Consider the following 22,194-nt stretch of genomic DNA (forward strand, 5'->3'; position numbering starts at 1 on the left):
TCTACCATAGACATAACCGGACCAAATAGCGTAGCCACTTGCCTATATATCCGCCATATTCCGTGTAAACAACTTATAACAGCTGCCGTGTGTGCATCGTGATTTTTTCTATAAAAAGATGTAATAATGTATCATGCTATAATAATAATAATTAATACTAGATACTAGAGATCGGCCAATGGTCGAAGTTATAAGTTTCAATGCTATTAATGTTCTATTAAGTACCAAAATATTGACTTTTTTCTTCTTCTTTTGGCTCCCCGCTTAAAGTATTGACTATTTCAGATTTAATAAAAACAACAACAATCAATTTTTAATTTCACAACAGACTTCAACCATAAATAAATAAAAGAGTATAATTCGTGTGTATAGGCTTGTCATTCAAAATATCGTAGTGTGCACACTGTAGTGTCTATAATGTTTTATTTTTTAAAATAAGGTAAGTATTTATAATAAAAGCATACTTTTAAAACAATTTTGGCTCAAATTCAAATTTGAGAGAACATCAAATTACTCGATGCACTCCGTGTCCATAAAAGCTGTGCAAAATTTCATGCTCCTACGTTTCCACACTTTTCGTAAAAAGGGGTCCAAAGTTTTTCGCTCGCGTATTAATATAATATGATGATAAAATTAATCTTTACAGCTGCCGAGTCTGAAGAGCATCTTCATAATGGAATATATTTTGTGAATGTCGTTTATGCATTTAAATTGAATTGTATCACGCAATAGTCTTTTGATGGCGTCCATCAAGGAGCGACTAAACGTAATTATGGTTAATGCTCTGTGTAAAAGTGACCTACGCACTAGATGACTGAAATTAGTATTAAGCATCTGGAATTTTTTATTAATGAGTTCGGTAATAGTACATGTTTAGGAAAATCTACTAATTCTATCTTATTCTGGTAGACTACTTCGATGCGCAGAAACTCAGGGGAAACTTATTCTTGTTTATCAATGATATTATATTATTATTATAAAAAAGGGTTGTTTATGATTAGCTTGTGCATTTTTACGGAGTCGAAATATTAATATGCTGGAATTTCATCAAAATCTACTCCTTCTCAGTGGCTTATGCGTTAAAAGGTTACAGAGAGCCTGACATACACACTTTGCCCACTTTTGTATATTAATTGGTTCATGATACATTTCTTTAAAGTCTATTATGGTCTCGAATAGCAAAAGAAATCACACTAATTTTCATTTAATATCAAGGCTCATTATCATAAACCTATTGACTAGAAAATCCGAAAGCGGTAAGTCACAAAATTATTCCACTTTATGTATGTTGTATTAAGTAAATCCTTAATTATTTATTTCTTTTAGTAGATATCCTGTCAGGGCACCTTTTTTTAATCTAACGATTTTGTGTGGATTGATTTGGTGCTTTTAGTCCAAGTGAACACGCACATGAACGAAAATTTTCCCTCCCATTAGACGTTGCCATTTAACAGGTTGATAAGGTTTTGTAAATGGTGTTCGGGTTAATTGTGATAGATAACTAACTATTCATTCCTTTGGTTATTGCTTGAGTTTTATGGGCTGTAGACGGAAATTGAAGAATGTTTTTCAGGCCGTTACGAGACAAGAAATATTTATAATATGGTAAAAGATGGCCCCGTACGAGTTTCTTACGCCGGTTCAAACTAGGCCGCTTAGATTAATCATTGGTCTTCGCACGCGGCGCTACGACTAGATACCGCGCTGAATAGAAAAAACAGATTCCTAAATGCGGCAACTCAATATTGTAATGTGTGTAAAACAATGCACAAATATTGTCGTGGGCGTAGATAATTGGGTTGCCTAATACGTGACTGGTGCCCGATCAATGGGGAGAAATTAGTTGCTGTTGAACCCGCATACTAACAGAATTCTGACGTGTCAAAATGTATGAGCGGTGCGGGGCGTCCGAATTTTTCTGATCAGAAATTCAGATAATGTGCGGCCGGGCTAAACTGAGTAAGTCTAATCGAAAAGAATGTGATAAAATAACGTTTTTTAGGTCAACGAAATATAATGGGTACAATATTGATGAGAACCCCCCTCCCTCGTGGAAGTGTTATCGCGTCGTGATTGTTGAGTTTCGATTCTCCTCTTTTAGGAACAAAGTATAAATTATTAAAAGGAAAATTATTGTACCCTAAACTAAACATACACTTTTTTTGGAAAAAAATTATCCATCTCCTATAAAATTATTATATTATGCTAACGCGGACTAAGTCGCGGGCAACAGGTAGTGAATCAGAACCAAATAAATTGTAAAACATTCTCATGATTCTCGATCATTTGAGGAGTTGGATAGTTTAAGATCGAGTGAATCTTAGCCCCAAAATAATTGAAATAAAAATAAAGTTTAAAAAACTAAAACCCGACTACTAAAACACGCTCTAAAAAGTACGAAACAAGAAAACAGTTTATAGGGATATGGAAATGTTTAAAGGATAGCCGTGGTCGTATTTATAATTTTTCGATAACATGCTATTTTCTACATGAACATGAAATAATATAATGAAATTTTTATGTCCAAATTAAAATCATTTTTTCACAAAGCATATTTTCTTCTTTCGTCCTTTAAAAGTAGTTCAAAGCGGAATAAAATTTTATTGCAGTTCATTTCATACGTAAATGAATAGTATTGTTCTGAAAGTCTTTACTTAGTATTCTGGACACACAGTTTTGATTAAATATTTTTATCCTTTGGGCTGAAATCCCTTTACACATTTTGAACAGTGACTATGATTGGCGTCATTGTTTGGTTACCGAAATGTTTTTAGCTGTGAAAAAACTCGTGAATTCATAAATCAAATTATTTAGTGCGTCAAAAATATGCAGACAGGATATAGAATGCTAGCTGGTAGTAATAATAAATTTTCACGACACAAGAGAATATATTGTGTCGTGGGGAGACTAGAGAGTTAAATAATTTATTATGTACTATACCTTCTTCTATTTAAATATACACAATAGGTTGAACCAACAATATATTTATTTAAATAACAAGTTTTTTTGCAAGTTTTACGACGTCTTATAAAAAGTATATAACTGAACAGCCGTTCAGTTATATACTTTTTTCTCTTTTATAATATTGTTTGTACCCACAAATATTTTAGAATTTTATCTTAATCTAGTTTTGCCCCATCACGTCTTATGACTTTTTTTACATAATTTACTTGTATATTTTTATTCAAAAGTAAATTTTAGAAACACCCTTCCCTTTTTTTTTATTAAATAAGGGGGCAAACGAGCAAACGGGTCACCTGATGGTAAGCAACTACCGTCGCCCATGGACACTCGCAACATCAGAAGAGCTGCAGGTCCGTTGCCAGCCTTTTAAGAGGGAATACGCTCTTTTCTTGAAGGTTTTGCCAAATAAATTAATTCCTGCAGAATATTGTGAACACGTCATATTGTAAGCTACACTCTGTTGTTCTGAGCGCTGCATTAAAATGTATTCAGTTAACCCGCATTAAAATTGTATAAAGCCTTCTCCCAAGAATCCATTCCGGAGCAAAATAAAAGTGGCATTAAAACTTCCTAAAACATCTGGCTGTTTCTGTATATCACTGTATCGGGTCTTAGAATTTATAGCTCCATAAAAATAGTATAAATCTAAGAAATTGTTCGTCTTATTATGTACTTTTAAAGGAAATATACTTAATATTTTTCCTTTACCAATACGTATAATAACATTATAATGAATTGCTTTCCAGACGATGGGATTCTATAGTGACGTAATTTATATTTTTCCCATTAATAGCTGGTGCCCGCGACTTCGTCCGCGTCAGCATAATAGATCACGTCGCAAGTATTATTTTTCAAAAATATTCAATGTACAGAATTGACTTCCCTACGATTTTATTATATGTATAGAATATAACTTAGTTTGTTCCTAAAAAGGAGAAATAAGACGCAATACAAACGCCACGACACCATTTTGTTGTAAGTAACAGATCCTTGGTGGGGGGGGGGGGATTTGGGGGGGCGCGGCCCCCCCCAATTCAAATGACACTCGAAAACCGCATGTTTAGTGTAGTTTTTAACTTTGTTCTTAAAAAAGGAGAAATATAACTCCGTGACATCGTTTTGTTTAGAGAAAAATTTTAACCCAACCGTTGGGGTGGCACAGCCAAACCCCCCCCCCCCCAAGAAACGACCGGTGCCTAAGCTCTCTGTATAGATAAGAGAGATAAAAGCTCATAAAGCTCATAGCAAGGCAAGGAGTGGAGATAGATACAAAGTGTAAATGAGAAATTTGTGGGAAATTTTATGAGCTTTCATTGTGTACGGCACTTTTTTTCTCTACAACGCACTGTTTTAGCGATATGAGCAAAAAACTAAAAATAATGAAACTTGAGCCCCTCCCCTCCCACCATAGGTAATATCGTTATAACATATAGCCTATGTGTTGACCCGACCTCTAAGTAATATCCGTGCAAAATTTGAAGTAAATCCATCCAGTACTTTCTGAGTTTATCCCGGACATACATATAGACAAACAGACAAAAATTCTAAAAACTATATTTTTGGCTTCCATATCGATTGTAGATCACGTCGCAAGTATTATTTTTCAAAAATATTCAATGTACAGAATTAACTTTCCTACGATTTTATTATATGTATAGATTATTATTATATATTAGACTAGCTGTTGCCCGCGACTTCGTCCGCGTGGACTTCAGTTTATAGCGCGCGATGTCAACAAAATTGGTGTCAAAAGCTTTTATAAAAAAAACCCTGGTACCCCTTAAATCAAAACAGCTGTGCAGTGTGCACATAATAATATTTCAATTTTTTTAATTAATTCATGAATACCTAAGCGGCCGCATCCGGCCGCGATAACAATGGAAAAGCTATTGTGTCTCGTTATTCCACGATCGATGGGTTAAACTATATTTTACGCCAAATTTTTAAGCTTATTTAGCCCCGCAATTACATAACTTTACCCATAAACTATTTATCATTGATAGGTTTAAGGTTATGTCACTGGCTCACTGTATAGATAAAGTACTGATTTATTAAATAACGTACTTAAAAAATAACAATCGAAAAAAATCGGAAACTGAATATGAGATAATACCACCTCTTATAGAAAGACTTTCGGGCAAGCGTTAGCGCGATGTAGGGGAAGCACGGCACCGTCTATTTTGAATTTTTGGAACTAACGTAATTTGAACAAATTTACGCATTTTTACCCCCTTACAACGCTTTTTTCCAGTAAAAAAGTAGCCTATGTCTTTTCTCAGGCTTTAGACTATCTGTATAAAAAATTTCGTTACAATCGGTTCGGTAGTTTTGGCGTGAAAGCGAGACGACAGACAGACAGAGATACTTTCGCATTTATAATATTAGTATAGATTAGTATCATATCTGCCTAATAAATTATGTACGAAGGTTGTTATTGGACTTATGACTAAATTTTCGATGAATTATGATAGTATTTTTATTAAAATTAAGGCACACAAGAGAGTAGTTAGGGAATTTATTTATTGAGATCAACGGCATATTATATTGAGAAGTACCTGGATGACCGAGCTTTGCTCGGTATAGCAACCACTCATTGACTTCTTGTATATATATATATATATATATATATATATATATATATATATATATATATATATACACAAGAATTGCTCGTTTAAAGATATAAGATATAATTAAAATCAATTGCGTTTTTAATCGTATCGATGATCTTAAAACAAAATATCCATACTAATAAATTATAAATGAGAAAGTGTGGCTGTCTGTCTGTCTGTCTGTTACCTCTTCACACCCAAACCACTGAACCGATTTTGCTGAAATTTGGCATAGAGATACTTGGAGACCCGGGAAAGGACAAAGGATGGTTTTATTCCGAAAAATGTACGGTTCCCGCGCGATAAACTAATTTTGTTGTTGTTGTGTCGGAGTTGCGGGTGTCATCTAAAATAATAATAATAATAATAATAGCTCCCACACCGATTTCGGTGACGGTGGTCGGTTTCATTGAAACCAGGCCAGCTACGCAGGAGTAATTTTATAGCGCCCAAGTATGTGCGCAGTACACAAGAGCACTCTCTATTCCTTTACTCTCATAACCCAGTGGGACGGAAGACCGACACGACTGGCGAGAAATCAGGCGCAGGACCGACTTTTTACATGCCCATCCGACGCATGGATCATCTTACTTGTCAGACAATCAGGTGATCAGCCTGCATTGTCCTAACCAAACTTGGAAATAACATGTTTCCAACGCGGGAATCGAACCCATGACCTCCGAGTCAAGAGCCGCGCTCTGTACCACTAGACCACGGAGGCGTCAGTCATGCGGGTGTCATCTAGTAATAGTATAAAATACCTCCTATATTATATCTTACAATTGATGTGGCTATTTAACAGCTGTTATTTCCATGTATTAAATCAGAAATGGTTAAAAAGCTCTTAATAAAAACCTTTTAACAAATGCGTATTCTATACCTATAATGTTTTATCCTTGTTTACAAACACCACAAAAGGCTTTTGATAGATAATGGTCGTGTAGCGTATCCATTGTGTAGCTATTTTTCTTAGTAAAAGCGTAAAACTAAATGTGAAGTAATTTCAAAGGATTTTATAATAGAGGACATAATTTGATTCCTCTACACATATATAATACCAGCGGTAGGCAACAGGCGGACCGTAGTCCGTATGCGGACCGCGAAAGGTCGAATTTCGGACCGCGAAATATTGTAATGTATTTTATACCAAGTACCAATTATTATTAAAATGTAGATAAGGTATACGTGATACCTTTATTAATTGAACAATCTTTTTAAGCTACATACGACAAATGTGTTTTTTCTGGACCTCATTAAAATTTTCCCACAGTTTCCGAACCCCACCTAAAATTACTTGCCGACCCCTGATTTAGACGCTAGTTCCATAATTTCATTAAACTAGAACAATCCCTGACCCGTTTACATGTGACTTGTTCGAAATAATGAAGTAAATATTTCGTTTTCATATATCTAACCAATTTATGCTTAAACTAAAATTGAATAGAAACTTTAATATTATAACAAAAGTTACGGAAATTACCACAACCCAAGCTAATAAACTGTTTAATATTTTGAATACAATATTTTGTTTTCTTAATAATAACAGCTTGTGTTCAAAACAGATGGATCATAACGATTAATATAGTTTTAATAGTCTAAACAGCAAAATAATATTAAATATTTATGTTCATTTCTAAGTATTCAAAAGTTTGTTCGCTCCAAACGTAGGATTCTCCAATACTGTTTCTTGTAAAATCTTATACATTTACATTAAAGTCAACAGTAACACTTGTAATATTATTGTTAAATGTTGCTTTTCATAATATACTTTCTTTTACACAATTTTACGCCACGCAAAGGATTACGCGTCAGAATAATGTCTGTCAATCATTTAACGCCTTTCGACGTTGGATATAGAATATTTTTGCTCAACACTATTAATATAAAACTTCAAGTCATTTAACACAATTCACGGCTATGCTCAGATATATTAAATAATAACTTAATTTTAGTTTAACAAGAAAATGTATATTTAGTTTATGTCTAAATAATTTGTTTTATTACATTAAATGTAAGTTACCATCAAGTCTCTCTCAGTGCGGCTGTTAGTCGTGCCAAAATGTTTTTGTCTAGTACAGCGCAGTAGCGTGAAGATCGCAAAGTTTAGGAGCTTTGAACCTAACAGCATTCGAAGTTTGGTTAGCCGATGTTAGAATCGAAGCTTATAAGTTTCTAGGACAGCTGTCTATTAAAATCTAGATTATCTTAAAACAATCATAACTTAATCATAAACTCAAGTTTGTGTACTCAACGAGTGCTACGTGATTGCTACGAACGGCTACGAAATAGCTACGAAAGAGCTACGGTTTTGCTACGAAAAAAATGTGTAGATTAAAATAATGCTTTCGACTAAGTGCCGGTGGTACTTTCTATCCAAAGTTTGAACAGTTGAAAGGGTTGTCGGCTGTCATGTTTTCTTAGTGCAAGGGTCATGAATTCTTCTTTGTCTTTTCTGTTAGGTTACTCCTTATTATAATAATAATGATAATCGTCTCCACAACAAACTATTACAGTACCACCCGACCTTCTTTTGGACTTCTCTTCACTTGTCATTACTTAAAAGTGTATCAATATTTTTTAAGGTCCGGTAGATTGTTAACCAAACATGCTTCGGCTGTATTTCTTCTTCCTCCACCTAATCCCGACTATGGTAAAAAGGCCTTTAATTCTAACGTTCATCCCACAGGTGGTGCGAATGTTCGTACTCGTGGTGGTGGTATTCGCGCTTTGCTGGCTACCATACCACGCGTACTTCGTACTGGTGTACCACCACCCTGACATGACGACGTCCCCGCTGGCGCAACACGTCTACCTGTCATTTTACTGGCTCGCCATGGCCAACTCCATGTTCAACCCGCTGATATACTATTGGATGAGTAATAAGTGAGTAAAATTCTACTTTGGCAAAAATTGTAGTCTATAAAATGACATCTGCTTTTCGTCAATCATATAAGGGTCAATTCATATTGCAACATGACGCGTAAAGAACAAGGGGCATTTTTGTATGGAACCTGTTATACCCAAGCTGTAGCACATCCACACATAATATTTCAAATGAAAGGGCTTGAGGTATAATATTTTATTATATGACCTAAAATCTCTAAACCATGGGAGAAAAAATTAACGAGGGTAGAAGTTAAGAAAAAATCACAAAAAACATCCTGTATTATTGCATCAATTTATACTGTTGCTTTAAGGAATAATTTCTGGAAAGTAATCGTATACGGCAAACTTGAGGAAAGTGTTGTATTTATTATATTGATTTACATTTTAAAGAAATGTATGAGAAAACAACATAATGCTAAAAATCGAACCTTTTCTGGATTTTATCGTATATAATCACTCTGGAGAAATTGTTTATAATTAGCAAAACTAGCAAATGAAACTTAAGTAAAAATGCGGCTCGCCCCGCTGCGCCCCATCACAATGTGCGTAAATAAGTCCGTTTTGCCGCTAATTATATCGAGAAATAAAAATAAAACGTGCAATTAAGTACTCGAACACTTAACCAGAATATTGTGTAGGCGATGAAGTAAATGAAAAACTATAATTGCTTAACTTGAGTAAGTGTTAGTTTTTCCTTCAACGTATATCATTCGTCACACGTTTGTGGCCAAATTTTGTTACGTGAGGAAAATAACTGTCTAAAATAAGGCTCTTTTCCTACAGGTTCAGGATATATTTCCGAGTAGTATTATGTTGGTGTAGGAGCGGGAAGACGACTTCTCCGAACGACTTAAAGAAGCAATTTGAAATGAATAAGTCCTTCTCAGGTGGGTGAATCTTTATTGTATCGTAAACCTAGAAAATAAAACATTTCACAAACTTTTTTTACTTTATTTCTGTGATTTTGTTGAAGAAAAATATTTTTTACTTAAATTGTACATGTATTTTCTTCAACAGAAAGTTATAGAAATATTTCAGATGTAGAAATGAATGGCGCAGTAAAAAGTTAGGTACTTATTTTTTTATGAATTGCAGAATGCGCGTTTTAAGAATTGTTATGACTGAATAGATTTATCGTTTTTTAAATTTTTATGGAGAATTTTAATTGTGAAAGAAAAACATAAAAATGTAATATTATTATCATGGCCAATAAAAACTTTTTATTATAAAAATATATTTTCCCTAGATTCAACAATGTTTCCTTACTTAAAAAATAGAGAACAACAATAACGATTATTTGCTGCTTATTTCTAAAAAAGTATTATCTTCAAATGAAAATATAAAGATCCTCAGCTTCACCATAATGAATTTAACAAAAGGAAAAGAACAAATTTACCTCCAGAAACGTTTGCGTCTGCTTCGGGTCCGATTTGAATAAAAGATTATCTTTGTTTGAGGTGATGTTAAATTAAAGTAAGGTACACTAATAAATAATAAATTATTAACTCTTTAAAAGGTCTGGGTGTTTTTAATATACCTACTTAGTATCACAGAGTCATTTTAATGTCCTATTAAGAAAAGCTATTATATCTGTAATTTACATAGAATTAGAACGGTAGAAAAGGCATTCCATACAATCGTCAGCGCGAAAAGAAAGGTGCAATATTTTACACGTTATTACTAAGATTTTATATATATATTTATAATATAATATTTAAATTATTGTCTTCCATTTTAAGAGAAAAATCAAAGCGAAGCGTAAAATGAGCGAAAGAGAAAGTAGTAAGTATATGATATTACTGTAAGACAAAGCCTTCTTTGTCTACAATATTTTCTCGATTCGATTAAAGCGTAAAATGAGCGAAAGAGAAAGTAATATATGCTATTACTGTAAGACAAAAAAGGATTACTGTAAGTCAATATTTTCTCGATACACATTTTGCATGCAAAAACATTGCTACAGTTTTGACGGCATACGTCGTATGACGTATCTAAGTATTTTGATATCGTTGGTAATTTATTGAAAACATTAAGTAGTAGAGTAGCTAGAATGAAAATCAGAACGTATTTTATAAGTACACATTTATGGTGGTAGTTTAATATATTATTATATTACATAATTATAGTGGTAACAAGATACAGACGTACAGCAAAAACCTTTTGAGTAAGAAAGCCTTTTAAAATTCTAGAGAAAATTTTAGTAATTTATTGCATTTATATTTTGCAACAATTTTTTGTAATCGTGGGCTTATCTACTTTTAGCGTAATTGAAGTGAATAAACTTTCAAAACAAAATGTGTAAGTCTGAGTGATTTAATTTACTTAAGTGAATCTATTTTCTTTCAAAACGTAAATTTCTCGTCTTCGCACGGGTATAAAATACATAGCCTATGTCACAAATTGAAAAAATTATTAAAATTTAAAATCGATTCAGTAGTTTTGATTTATATTCATTACTACCCGCGGTGACCCGCATTAATGGCCGGTACCACCGCAAAAGCTACGTCCCGTAATTTTTAAATCTGTGATATCTTCGAAAATCATATGGTGTAAAGGGCCATATAGCTATATATTTAATCAATAATGTATTAAAAGTATTTAATTGAATAAGGATTAATGCCGTATTGGTTAAAATCGCTTCGAAAATTACCCATTATGTAGTAATAAGTAAATGTAGTGTAGTAAAAAGTAAATGACAAAAAAATGTTATTGTGGGATATCCATAGGATATAGACATAATATACCATCGTGCATCGCGAAGCTTTTTGTCGACCTTTTCATTGTGTACGATACTTAGTACATTATTTTGATAAATCTCGTAGGATTCAGCCTGCGTTTGCAATGTAAGCGGAAAAAATGAAATTATTACGACATCAGATTAGAAACCTCAAAAATAACAGTATTTTTCCACTATTTAACATTTGTTATTATACTTATAAACCTTCCTCTTGAATCACTCTATCTATTAAAGAAAACCGCATCAAAATCCGTTGCGTAGTTTTAAAGATTAAAGGGAACAAAGGGACATGAGGGAAGAAAAAGCGACTTTGTTTTATACTATGTAGTGATTTCCAAAAATTATGGAGACGCAAGTTCAATGTTTAAATTATTCAAACTGGTATAATAATATTTTAACAAAGCGACTCAAAATGTTTTCATACCAATGTTCATCAAAAAAGGCGACCCTAGACAATTTATTTTATTGTGCAAAATCATTGAACAATAGTATTGAACAATTTATTTGACAATAACATTGAAAGGCTTGTTCAATATCAACCCTAACAAAAATATGTCCATTTTGTATAAGCTGTTGTCCTCTATGATGACAGACGACCAACTAGACGGCCACCAGTTAAACTTCATTGTTATGTGCAACATAATAATTTTGTACACACCCTATGAGTGTTCGTGCAAATGAAATGGTGATTCTGTTACAGTAAGCCAGCGTCATTGTCGGAACGGCTCATCATTCAGTCGGGCATGACAGTCACGGAGGAGTGCGTCGCGGCCGCCCGCTAATGGTAACATTACTCATACTTGACAGCTACTCAATTGCCAAATTTTCTTATTGAATGTTATTATTTTTCTCATGTTTTGTCGCTTCGTTATGTTTTCGCGTCATATTTTTGTGGATGTTTTTTCTTGAGTACGTTTTGTTATTGTTCATTGATGTGGAATTATCCTTATAAAGCCCTATAACTTTTTCACGCCAGGCCAGCCACGCTGTAGAGGAGCGATACTTCGTATATCATAGCACTCACGTTTTGTATCGCGAATCACGCGAGCGCAGCCGCTGCGTAGTGCGGGTTCGCTCATACAATTTCATAAAAATTGCCTCGAGATGGCATTACCGATGAATCAGTCCAAGACGAAAATAATGACCAATAGCAAAAAACGTAGGGTCGAGGTAGACGGAAAATAAATACAATATGTCGATAATATGTATAATATCTACTTGTGGCACTTACAAAGCTATTTTACTATTATTTTTATTATTATAATATCTACTTGGGCCAGCTAGTCTTTTTTGATAATAGACAGGAAGGAAGTCAATTGTCGAATAGAAAACGCCTGACAGTCCTACTAGTCCATGAATACGCTGATGAAGGGAGATCTACAAATCTCCCTGAAATGCAGACTCGTCGACATGTGTATTCTGCCCGTACTAACCTACGGCGCACAGATCTGGTCATTGAATGAGTCGCAACGGTTCCAACTCGGGGCGTGCCAAAGAGCGACGGAGCGCAGCAATTTGGGAGTAAGATTAACAGATACAGATATAATAAGAAATAGCACGCTGTGCGCCAAAACTGGTATAATTACAGACATAGGCATAAAGACTGCTAAACTGAAATGGGACTGGTAACCGCATGCATCCTGACCGCTGGGCAAAGATCCACAGACTGGGTACCTGATGATGGACGACGCCGCCGTGGCCGACCTCGAAAAAGATGGCGCGATGAACTTGACACATTTGTGCCAGGTTGGCCGACGGTAGCGTTGGAGCGGGATGAATGGAAGGACTTGGGGAGGCCTTAGCCCAGCATTGGTACAGCACCTATGCCGTCCCATAAAATAATATAGTAAATAATCCTCTTAAAATATTTATCGCGACATGTCGTGGCGTTCTTATAAAGTTAATATACTAGGTATATTAACTTTATGGTCGTTTCGCTGCAGCGTAGGCCGCCGAGTGCGGTATCACTATAATAATAATAATAATAGCTCCCACACCGATTTCGGTGACGGTGGCCGGTTTCATTGATAATTTTATAGTGCCCAAGTGTGTGCGCAGTACACAAGAGCACTCTCTATTCCTTTACTCTCATAACCCAGTGTGACGGAAGACCGACACGACCAGCGAGAGATCAGGCGCAGAACCGACTTTTTACATGCCCATCCGACGCATGGATCATCTATCACTATAAGTTCTTTTTGTAACAGAAGATAATATTATCTATATTATAACGTAGAGTGAAATTATTATTCAAGAATCTTCAACTTTTTAAGATTTCATTGCGTATCTCATTAACATCTCAAACAAAATTAAAAGTTTAATTAACATTACAAAAATACTGAGTTAACGTAAAAATATTCATAACACAAAATTTGGGCGCAAAAAGGAGCCTTATCCTAACGGATATTCGAGACAGCTGTCGAGATTGCTTAAAGATAATTAGAGTTTTGGTGAAGATAATAGAAAAAGGAAGCGTTTGCCTATCGCCGGTAATGAGGGAAACAATAAGCGCTGAAAACTTCCCTTTTGTTAATAAAAGTTCTTGAGATACAGCAGGAGACAGACAGACAAACAGATAGACATATACAACAATGTACGTACGTAACGTACCTTTTAGGTACGGAACCCTAAAAATAACCAAAACGCAATAAACGTGTAACAGGTAGAAATATGTGCCTATAACCATGTGGAGTGCCTCTTTAAATAATTGAATGCGACGTTGATTTTTTTCTTGTCTTACCGCAAAATTCTTATTTTCTTTTTCACAAAAGATTTGTACATTGTTTCTGCAATCCTTTACCGTCTTATTTCCATATAATTCGGTGAGCTTTTCACAGTCATTCTTCAACTTTAGGTTAAATTATCACATTTTTGAACTATGGTTCCAAGCACGACACGAATAATAAAACTTTATAATAATAATTAATGTCAAAATGGATATTTTACATCGTGGCTTGGACCCAAAGTAATGTAACATTTGTCATTTTCATTTTGTCATAATAACTTGCTGTCGCATTGTTCTCCCGATTAATTTTACAACTTTGTCCATAGGACACTCGAGTGCCACAGAAATTTTTTGTTTATTTGTCTACAGGAAAACGGAAGCCCCAATAACTTTTTGTTTATTTGTCTACAGGACACTCGAATGCCACAATAACTTTATCAAACGCGAATGCCGTGGCCGCCAACCCACGTGGGGAATGTGAAGGTGATTTTGTGTGTGATAATAGGCTTTAATTTTATTTTTAAGCTTTGGAAGTGATTGTTATGCAGTTAGAAAGTTATAAAATATGTTATTTATTATGTCCCATCAAAGAAATTGATTCAAGGGTACACGAGGGTCCTAACTCCTACGTCATTTAGTCGGGGTAAGTAAATTCAATAATAGTCGTGATCTGTCGGCTGGATTTGACGCGACCAACTTATGTAGGCCCGCCGAGTGCCTATGAATCAATTTCCTGATAGTACATTGCATAGGCAGTTGATAGACCAACGTCATTTGGTCGGACCGTGTCCATTTAGAGCTGGTACACATTGGGCGTTTGAAAAAGCCCAATGTGTACCCGCTCTTATTGTGATCTGTCGGCTGGGTTTGACATAACGCGACCAAACTACGTAGGTCCCCCAACTGCCTAGGAATCAACTTATTTGATATTACATAGTAATGTTTATAAAACTGGTGAGTGTTGTGTTACGCCACTTTTTCTCAAGATCCTAAAGTTGTGTGCGGCCTATAAACATTGGTTTTACGTAAAAAGCCAAATAAGGTTTAACCTTTCATTCTGTGGGTGATAAAATAATTTTATGTCTGTAACTATAATTATTCTTGTTGTTGTTGTTCGAAACGTTTTATTTATGAACGAATATAATATAAAATTGTTGTGGTATACTGCATACTTACTCGTAAATGCAAATAAAATGTGGTATAAAAAAATATTGTAAATATGAGTGTAGATAATAACGTTATTACTGTAGAACATTTATATAAAATCTGTTGCCTTTACAAACTGTATATTTTCCTTCTCTGTAGCTTTGTAAAAAGTCGCGTTTTTTTTTTCTAAAAATAGAGACTGGTGCAAATTATTTAGAAGTAATCATAATAATATCCAGTGTAACAAAATTATTGTATTGTAAATACTAACTTAAAAAAATAAAATTATTGTAATCTTCAAATTATAGAAATATTTTCGTATATAAATCCTGTAATACATAATATAATAAAATGCATTTTATTTTTATACAATTTCTGGCTAAAATTTACAAACTTTAAATTAAAGTAGTTACCAGTTTTCGTTTTTATGTTACCCTATCATTTGACATCACGTCTTATGTAAGCAGTATTTTCTTTTTTCAAAGGTGTTGACATAAATTATTATTATTTTATTACGTCTTTTGAAATGCTTTGTTGTCATTCACTTGTCATTCACACTATACTTTGTTGTAACAAAAAAAAAGAAAAATGTAATATGTTCATATTGTATTTTATGAGAATCTAAATAAAACATTTGTTGATATTGGGGACATTGTTTCATTTTTAAATAAAGTAGTTATCGGCCATTCTCCGGAACTGCTGCTGCGGAACCCTTCATAGGTGAGTCTAACTCGCACTTGGCCGGTTTTTTAGGGTTCCGTATGCAAAGGGTAAAAACGGGACCCTATTACTAAGACCGATTGTATGTCCGTCTGTGTGTCTTCAGGCTGTAACTCAAGAAAGGTAATAGCTACAGATTAGAAATTTTCACAGATTATATATATCTGTTGCCTCTATAACAACAAATAAGAAAAATTTATACGTGGGAGAGCCATGCTTCGGCACGAATGGGCCGGCTCGACCGGAGAAATACCACGTTCTCACAGAAAACCAGCGTGAAACAGCGCTTGCGCTGTGTTTCCCTACCCTCCCCTATTACCCTATTCCCTCTTAAAAGGCCGGCAACGCACCTGCAGCTCTTCTGATGCTGCGAGTGTCCATGGGTGACGGAAGTTGCTTTCCATCAGGTGACCCGTTTGCTTGTTTGCCCCCTTATTTCATAAAAAAAAAACAAATAAAAATTAATATTTAATTTCCCATACCACAAATGTGATTTTTTGGCCTTTTTTGCTCTATATTAATGATGACAACAGGTAGGTACTGGAATTTATCACAAAATCCTCTATATGTTTACTTTAATATTTAATAATAAAATTTATATAAAATAAAAAATTAAGGGGGGCTCCCATACAAAAAACACAATTTATGGCCTAATTTTGCACTATAATGGTACGTATAACGGAACCCTTCGTGCGCGTGTCCGACTCGCACTTGGCCGATTATTTAAATATTGAAGGGCTTTAAGGGTTTTAAGGGTTGCTTAAAAAACCGCCTGTTTTTCTTTAAAATCAGGCGTTCTATTACCTACTTTAAAAAAAGGCAGTTTTTAATTAAAGCAACCGTAATTAATATTGTGTTTTTGTATTTTTTCCAATGACTGGCACTGTCCAATCACTAGTCATTTGTCACAATCGAAAACTACTAAATTTAAAGTTGCATGTACGGGGAGACATAATGCCGTTACATCAACATTTTTGGGCTGGTTGAAACTCCAATATGCAGCGTGATCCTTTTTGGACAAGTTGACCACAGTTTTTACATTAAATTTATTAAACAAATTTGAATAAAATTAAAGTTGTATGTACAAGGAGCCATAGTGACGTAATATCAACATCTTTGGGCTGTCGGACTCTCCATACGCAGCGTGATTCTTGTCGGACAAGTTGACCACAGTTTTTACATTAACTTTATTAAACAAATTTGAAAAAATTAAAGTTGTATGTACGAAGAGTCATAGTGACGTCATAGCGACATCTTTGGAGTGTCGGACACACCAGACGCAGCGTGATTCTTGTCGGACAAGTTGACCACAGTTTTTAAATTAACTTTATTAAACAAATTCCAAAAAATGAAAGTTGTATGTACGAGGAGCCATGGTGACATATCGACAATTCCAGAAGTCAAGCATTCGAAAACGCAGCAGCACCGAAATTTTTCGCATAGAAAAGTTTGTCGGACTCATCGTAAACAAGGCACTCACAAAGTGGTAAATTTGTATGTATCAGAAAAAAGTTAGTTCCGTGACTAATGTCTTTCGTAACTTTGTGTCTAAACACTAGGCCGAAGTTACGCGGCGTAAATTCCGCATGATTCATACGCATACAAAATCCGGACGGAACGCGACGGAATAGTGTGTCATCGGCAATTTAAAATACATTGCGGGCGTAATCATGCGGAATTTACGCCGCGTAACTTCGGCCTAGTGTGTTTAGACACTTTGACACGATTTTTTCGGTCTACCTTAACTTAATTTTTCGAGCTATCCCAAGCAGCAAAACAGTCGAATAAGGATTTTTTTACTCAGCCTTTAATCGTATAAGAGCCGGGTAACCGTTCATAAAACACCCATTTATCGTATAATAGCGGTTATCTCGACTATTTGGCAATATTTGCTAATGTGTGCTTTAAGGACGTCGAATAAACGTTTACAGCACTATGTTTTAGCCCTTTTACTCCACCTTTTAGCAGATGCTGAATGAATATGGCTAAAATACTCGTTATTCGATCGTTTGATCTATAACAGTCGTATAATAGCTGTAGAATAGATGATTCGCTGAATTGGGTGCTTTTATACAGCCGTTACTCAGCTCTTTTATGTTTCTATAAAAGCTCTATAAACGCAATCGAATTGCTTATGGCAACATTGCTGCTGTTACTGCACGCTTATAGACTAACTCTTATAGTAGAATTAAAAACGTTCGTATAGGAACTGTAGTGTAATTAAGAGCTGTTATACGATATTTACGAAGCGAACCCTTAATCCTGTTATCATGGCGACACCTTGTGCTATAAATGTGGTGACCAGCACTCTTACTCGACTTTTAATGGAATAAGTTAGCTGTAACTGCAACTAGATTATCAATATGGACAATGGCAGTAAAAAAATATATTTTAAGTATATTTAATTATATTAATTAGTCTTCAAATTTAAGAAAATAGGCAGCGCATGAATGTTTATGTAAAAATGCCTTTGGGTTTATCAATAAAACTTGTTGCGCATGATGTTTTGGAGTAGCTACACGAACAGAAAAAATAATCACATATTGATTTCTCAAAAACTTGATAATATAAATAAGGATTGAGATGTAGTTTAATAACTATAATTGTTTTACATTAAATTTATGTAGCACACAAGCTCGCACTCTTTACAGCACTAATTTGTCGAGTAAAAGCATTCTATTCGCTGTTATAGAACTAAAAAGGAGAATAAAAGCAATTCATCTGCTATTATAGCACACTTTATCTGTATAATAGCAAATCAATTGCGTTTATTGAACTAAATATCCTATATACGCATTTTGGTTGCTCTTAAAACACTCTTAGTGTTTTCTACCACTTTTACTCAAATCTTACAGCATTTTTTTGTTGCTTACTCAGCGCTTATTCCACTTTAATAGGACTTTAGTCTGAATAATTTGCGCCTTTTTCGCGTCGAGTAAACGTTTACAGCACTTTTACTCGACTGTTTTAAGAACTTTTATAGAACTTAAAGCGAAAACAAGAACGTGCTCTCGACCATTATAGCACGTTCATTTGCTGCTTGGGATTATAATACACACTTAAGTTAAAAAAAGTATAAATTGGTGACGTAGTTATTACAGCATACAGCCCAATAAAATTAATTTACAGAAATGCAGCTGTCATATTTTTTAAATTGTTTAAATTGCTATAAGTTTGTCTACCAGGAAACGATAATTAAACGACACGTTTCCACTTGGAAGTTGTAGAGAAAAATCTTTATTGTTTACTAGACTAGTAAACCACAAAGATTGTTTGTGATTGTTTGTTAGAAAACTTTTGAGAGCTTTTCTTAGCCTTGTAAACGTGACACTATAACTGACATTATTGAATGAAACTACATACCTAGTTAAAAATACTAACACACGTTTATAGATTGTTGTACCTACCTACTCTAATAAAATTTGACATTCAACAAAGTACTAAGTAAACATTTGAAAGAATAATAATATTATCAGTTTTAATTTTTTAAATAAAAGTTTATGAAATTTAAATAATGATATAATGTAAGTTTTTTTTTTTATGAAATAAGGGGGCAAACGAGCAAACGGGTCACCTGATGGAAAGCAACTTCCGTCGCCCATGGACACTCGCAGCATCAGAAGAGCTGCAGGTGCGTTGCCGGCCTTTTAAGAGGGAATAAGGTAATAGGGGAGGGTAGAGAAGGGAAGGGAAGGGAATAGTTGAGGGTAGGGAACGGAATAGGGTAGGGGTTAGGGGATGGGGCCTCCGGTAAACTCAGTCACTCGGCGAAACACAGCGCAAGCGCTGTTTCACGCCGGTTTTCTGTGAGAACGTGGTATTTATCCGGTCGAACCGGCCCATTCGTGCCGAAGCATGGCTCTCTCACGTAATTTATTATTATTAATAAGGTACCTTACTCGTAGAACTAAACTCCAAAGCTCCCGCACGCGCACCCCCGCCTCGGTGACGCCCACTTCGCAACTGGCCGTGCAGCAGAAATCGTAATATTTTAATTTCTCCATAACTTCAAAACCAAACGTCCAATTTTGATCATTTAAAGACCAAAAATATTATCTATATAAACGGTACTTAGTGATGAAATAATTTATTTTGGTAAGGATTAATAGCATGAGTAAAATAAACGCGTTTAAATGTAGTCCGAAAAATATTTAAATAAAAAAAATGATTGTTGTGCCTCACTCGACATAGGTATAATGAGTCGCGGACTTTTTAACCCCCGACAAAAAAGAGGGGTGTTATAAGTTTGACGTGTCTGTCTGTCTGTCTGTCTGTCTGTTTGTCTGTGTGTGTATCTGTCCGTGGCATCGTAGCATCCAAACGGGTGGACCGATTTTGATCTAGTTTTTTTTGTTTCAAAGCTGACCTGATCGAGAGTGTTCTTAGCTATAATTCATCAATTCACCAGCCTGCTCAGTGCTGGACAATCAGGGTTTATCTGGTTCATGAAAGGCCGTTAGCAACTTGAAGTCGTTTGCTGGGTTTTATATTTCATTCTAGTTCGTGATATTTGTGAATATACAATATACGTATACACATATTATTGGAAAGTTGACCTGGTGCTGCAGCAGCACCTGGTAATCAATAGGATATCCAACTCCTCGCCAACTTAGAGCAAAGGTTTCGTGTTTGGGCTCATTTTAATTGCAACAACCAGTAAGAAGTAAATAGACTGTAAATATTTACATGCTGCTGCTGCAGCATCACCTGGATTCTATAGGGCTTCGTAAGAACCCAAAGTGGAGGTTTCATTGCGCCGCCTATCGATTGGTGTATTCATCAACAAAAGTTCTAATAAAAAGGGGTGGTTATAAGAGGTTGAATTTTTTCGTCCAAATTTTTTAAAGTATTTTCTCCGTGCTAACGAGGGTCACATTTCGGCCTATCTTTCGACAGGGGTTGATTTTTGAGAAAAGTTTATCTGAGCTTTTTTGCTCCCCTTGGCGCCCCCTATCGATTAGTATATTCAAAAAGGGTGGTTATAAGAGGTTAAAATTTTGACGAAAAATTTTTATAAGTATTTTTTCCATAGTGCCCCGTTTCCTTCAGTCCAACCCAAATGTGTGCCTTACGCTCTGGAGTAAAGGTTGAATTTGTTACTTAATATGTTCAATTTTGTGGTACTTGAAATATTATGTATTTTGAAACAACATTAAGTATATTTTTTTGTATTAAAATCGCTTTGAAATGTACCAAATAAATAAGGACATAACGAGATGACTGATGATATTTTATGGTGTTGTGTGTATATTGTATCCATATACAACCATATTGTTGTCAAGGTATGTCGGGGGACCGCTAATGTAGATGTTTGTTTTCACTTATCATTATAGTTTAAGGATCTATCACAGCGAACCGAATCGAGACAATCAGTGACTTGGCGGTTGTAGGTTGTAGTTTACTTGGCCCCCTTAGTCCCCCGACACACCGTGACAACAATTATGGACTAAAATATTACTTTACACAAGTTGGGAAATATTTGAACTTAAAGGCAATAAATATTATTTCATTACTTTTTAAAGTTGTTTGACGGGGTTTTTTTTAAATTTCTTAATTTAATTTTATTGTTAGATATTAATAAGATCCACAATTAATTAGAACATATTTTTATGATTCTTTCTTTTATACTTAGTTCGCTCGTACGGGGAACCAAAACATCATCAGGAAACCCGAACATAGTTGGTCCCAGACGTATTGGCCTGTTCATTCCTCTGGACTAGGCTGAATGTGTTCCGAGAATGCCGTATGTGCTTGGGCATTTAAGATCTTATCCCAGGCACTACAGCGTAGTTGAAATGTGTTTCATCACATATTATCCTTTCAACTTTGAAAGGATATCTGATGTTATAATATGTACTAGCTAAAAGCCGAGCTTCGTAAGAGCTCCCATCACACCTTGACTGACTGGTGATAAAACGTCATCTATATATTATAAAAAACCTTGACTGAATGATGATAACACATCTACATATAAATAAAAATTACTATGTTAAGAGGATACACCAAGGTCGAGAGAAATTGAAAATAGGTATTTGATAATGTATTGCTGTCTCACCAATCTCAAGTCTCCCACCGCAGAGCGCGATAGAGACAACACGACAAAAGTTCTAATAAAAGAACAGAATATCTTCGATTCGTTGTCCGCTAATTCCTTCTCCAAAACATAACCGATTTAAGTACTTTTTTCATTAAGAATTAAAGCAAGGCTTGAGCTGTTCCTATGTTTTATTTTTTTTGTATATTCTGGCCAGTTTTGATTTCTGGGCGTCTGAACAGAGGAAAATCTGGCCATTTTTTTTGGTTTTTTGGACATTCTTATCTTTTTTACTAATAAAATTATGAAAAAAAAGAAAACATAGGGACATGCTAAATGCTAATAGTGACCATAGATATTCAGGAAAAAA

General features: G+C 34.8%; 1 protein-coding gene across 2 annotated transcripts in view; it reads left to right on the top strand.

Moving 5' to 3' along the window:
* The window catches only part of LOC121740332 (tachykinin-like peptides receptor 86C), a 68,913-nt gene extending 54,433 nt beyond the window's left edge, over positions 1-14,480 (top strand). The window contains exons 7-10 of one of the 2 annotated variants that reach the window (XM_042133001.1): positions 8,263-8,459; positions 9,246-9,349; positions 11,900-11,983; positions 14,336-14,379. In XM_042133001.1, coding sequence (XP_041988935.1) covers positions 8,263-8,459; positions 9,246-9,349; positions 11,900-11,946 — 348 coding nt within the window. In that variant the 3' untranslated portion in view covers positions 11,947-11,983; positions 14,336-14,379. Of the gene's footprint in view, positions 1-8,262; positions 8,460-9,245; positions 9,350-11,899; positions 11,984-14,335 lie in introns of both variants that reach the window. The other variant, XM_042133000.1, reaches the window with a different exon arrangement.
* The last annotated feature ends 7,714 nt before the right edge of the window (positions 14,481-22,194 follow it).

This window comes from Aricia agestis, chromosome 3 (genome assembly GCF_905147365.1).
Source record: "Aricia agestis chromosome 3, ilAriAges1.1, whole genome shotgun sequence".
Lineage (NCBI taxonomy): Eukaryota > Metazoa > Arthropoda > Insecta > Lepidoptera > Lycaenidae > Aricia > Aricia agestis.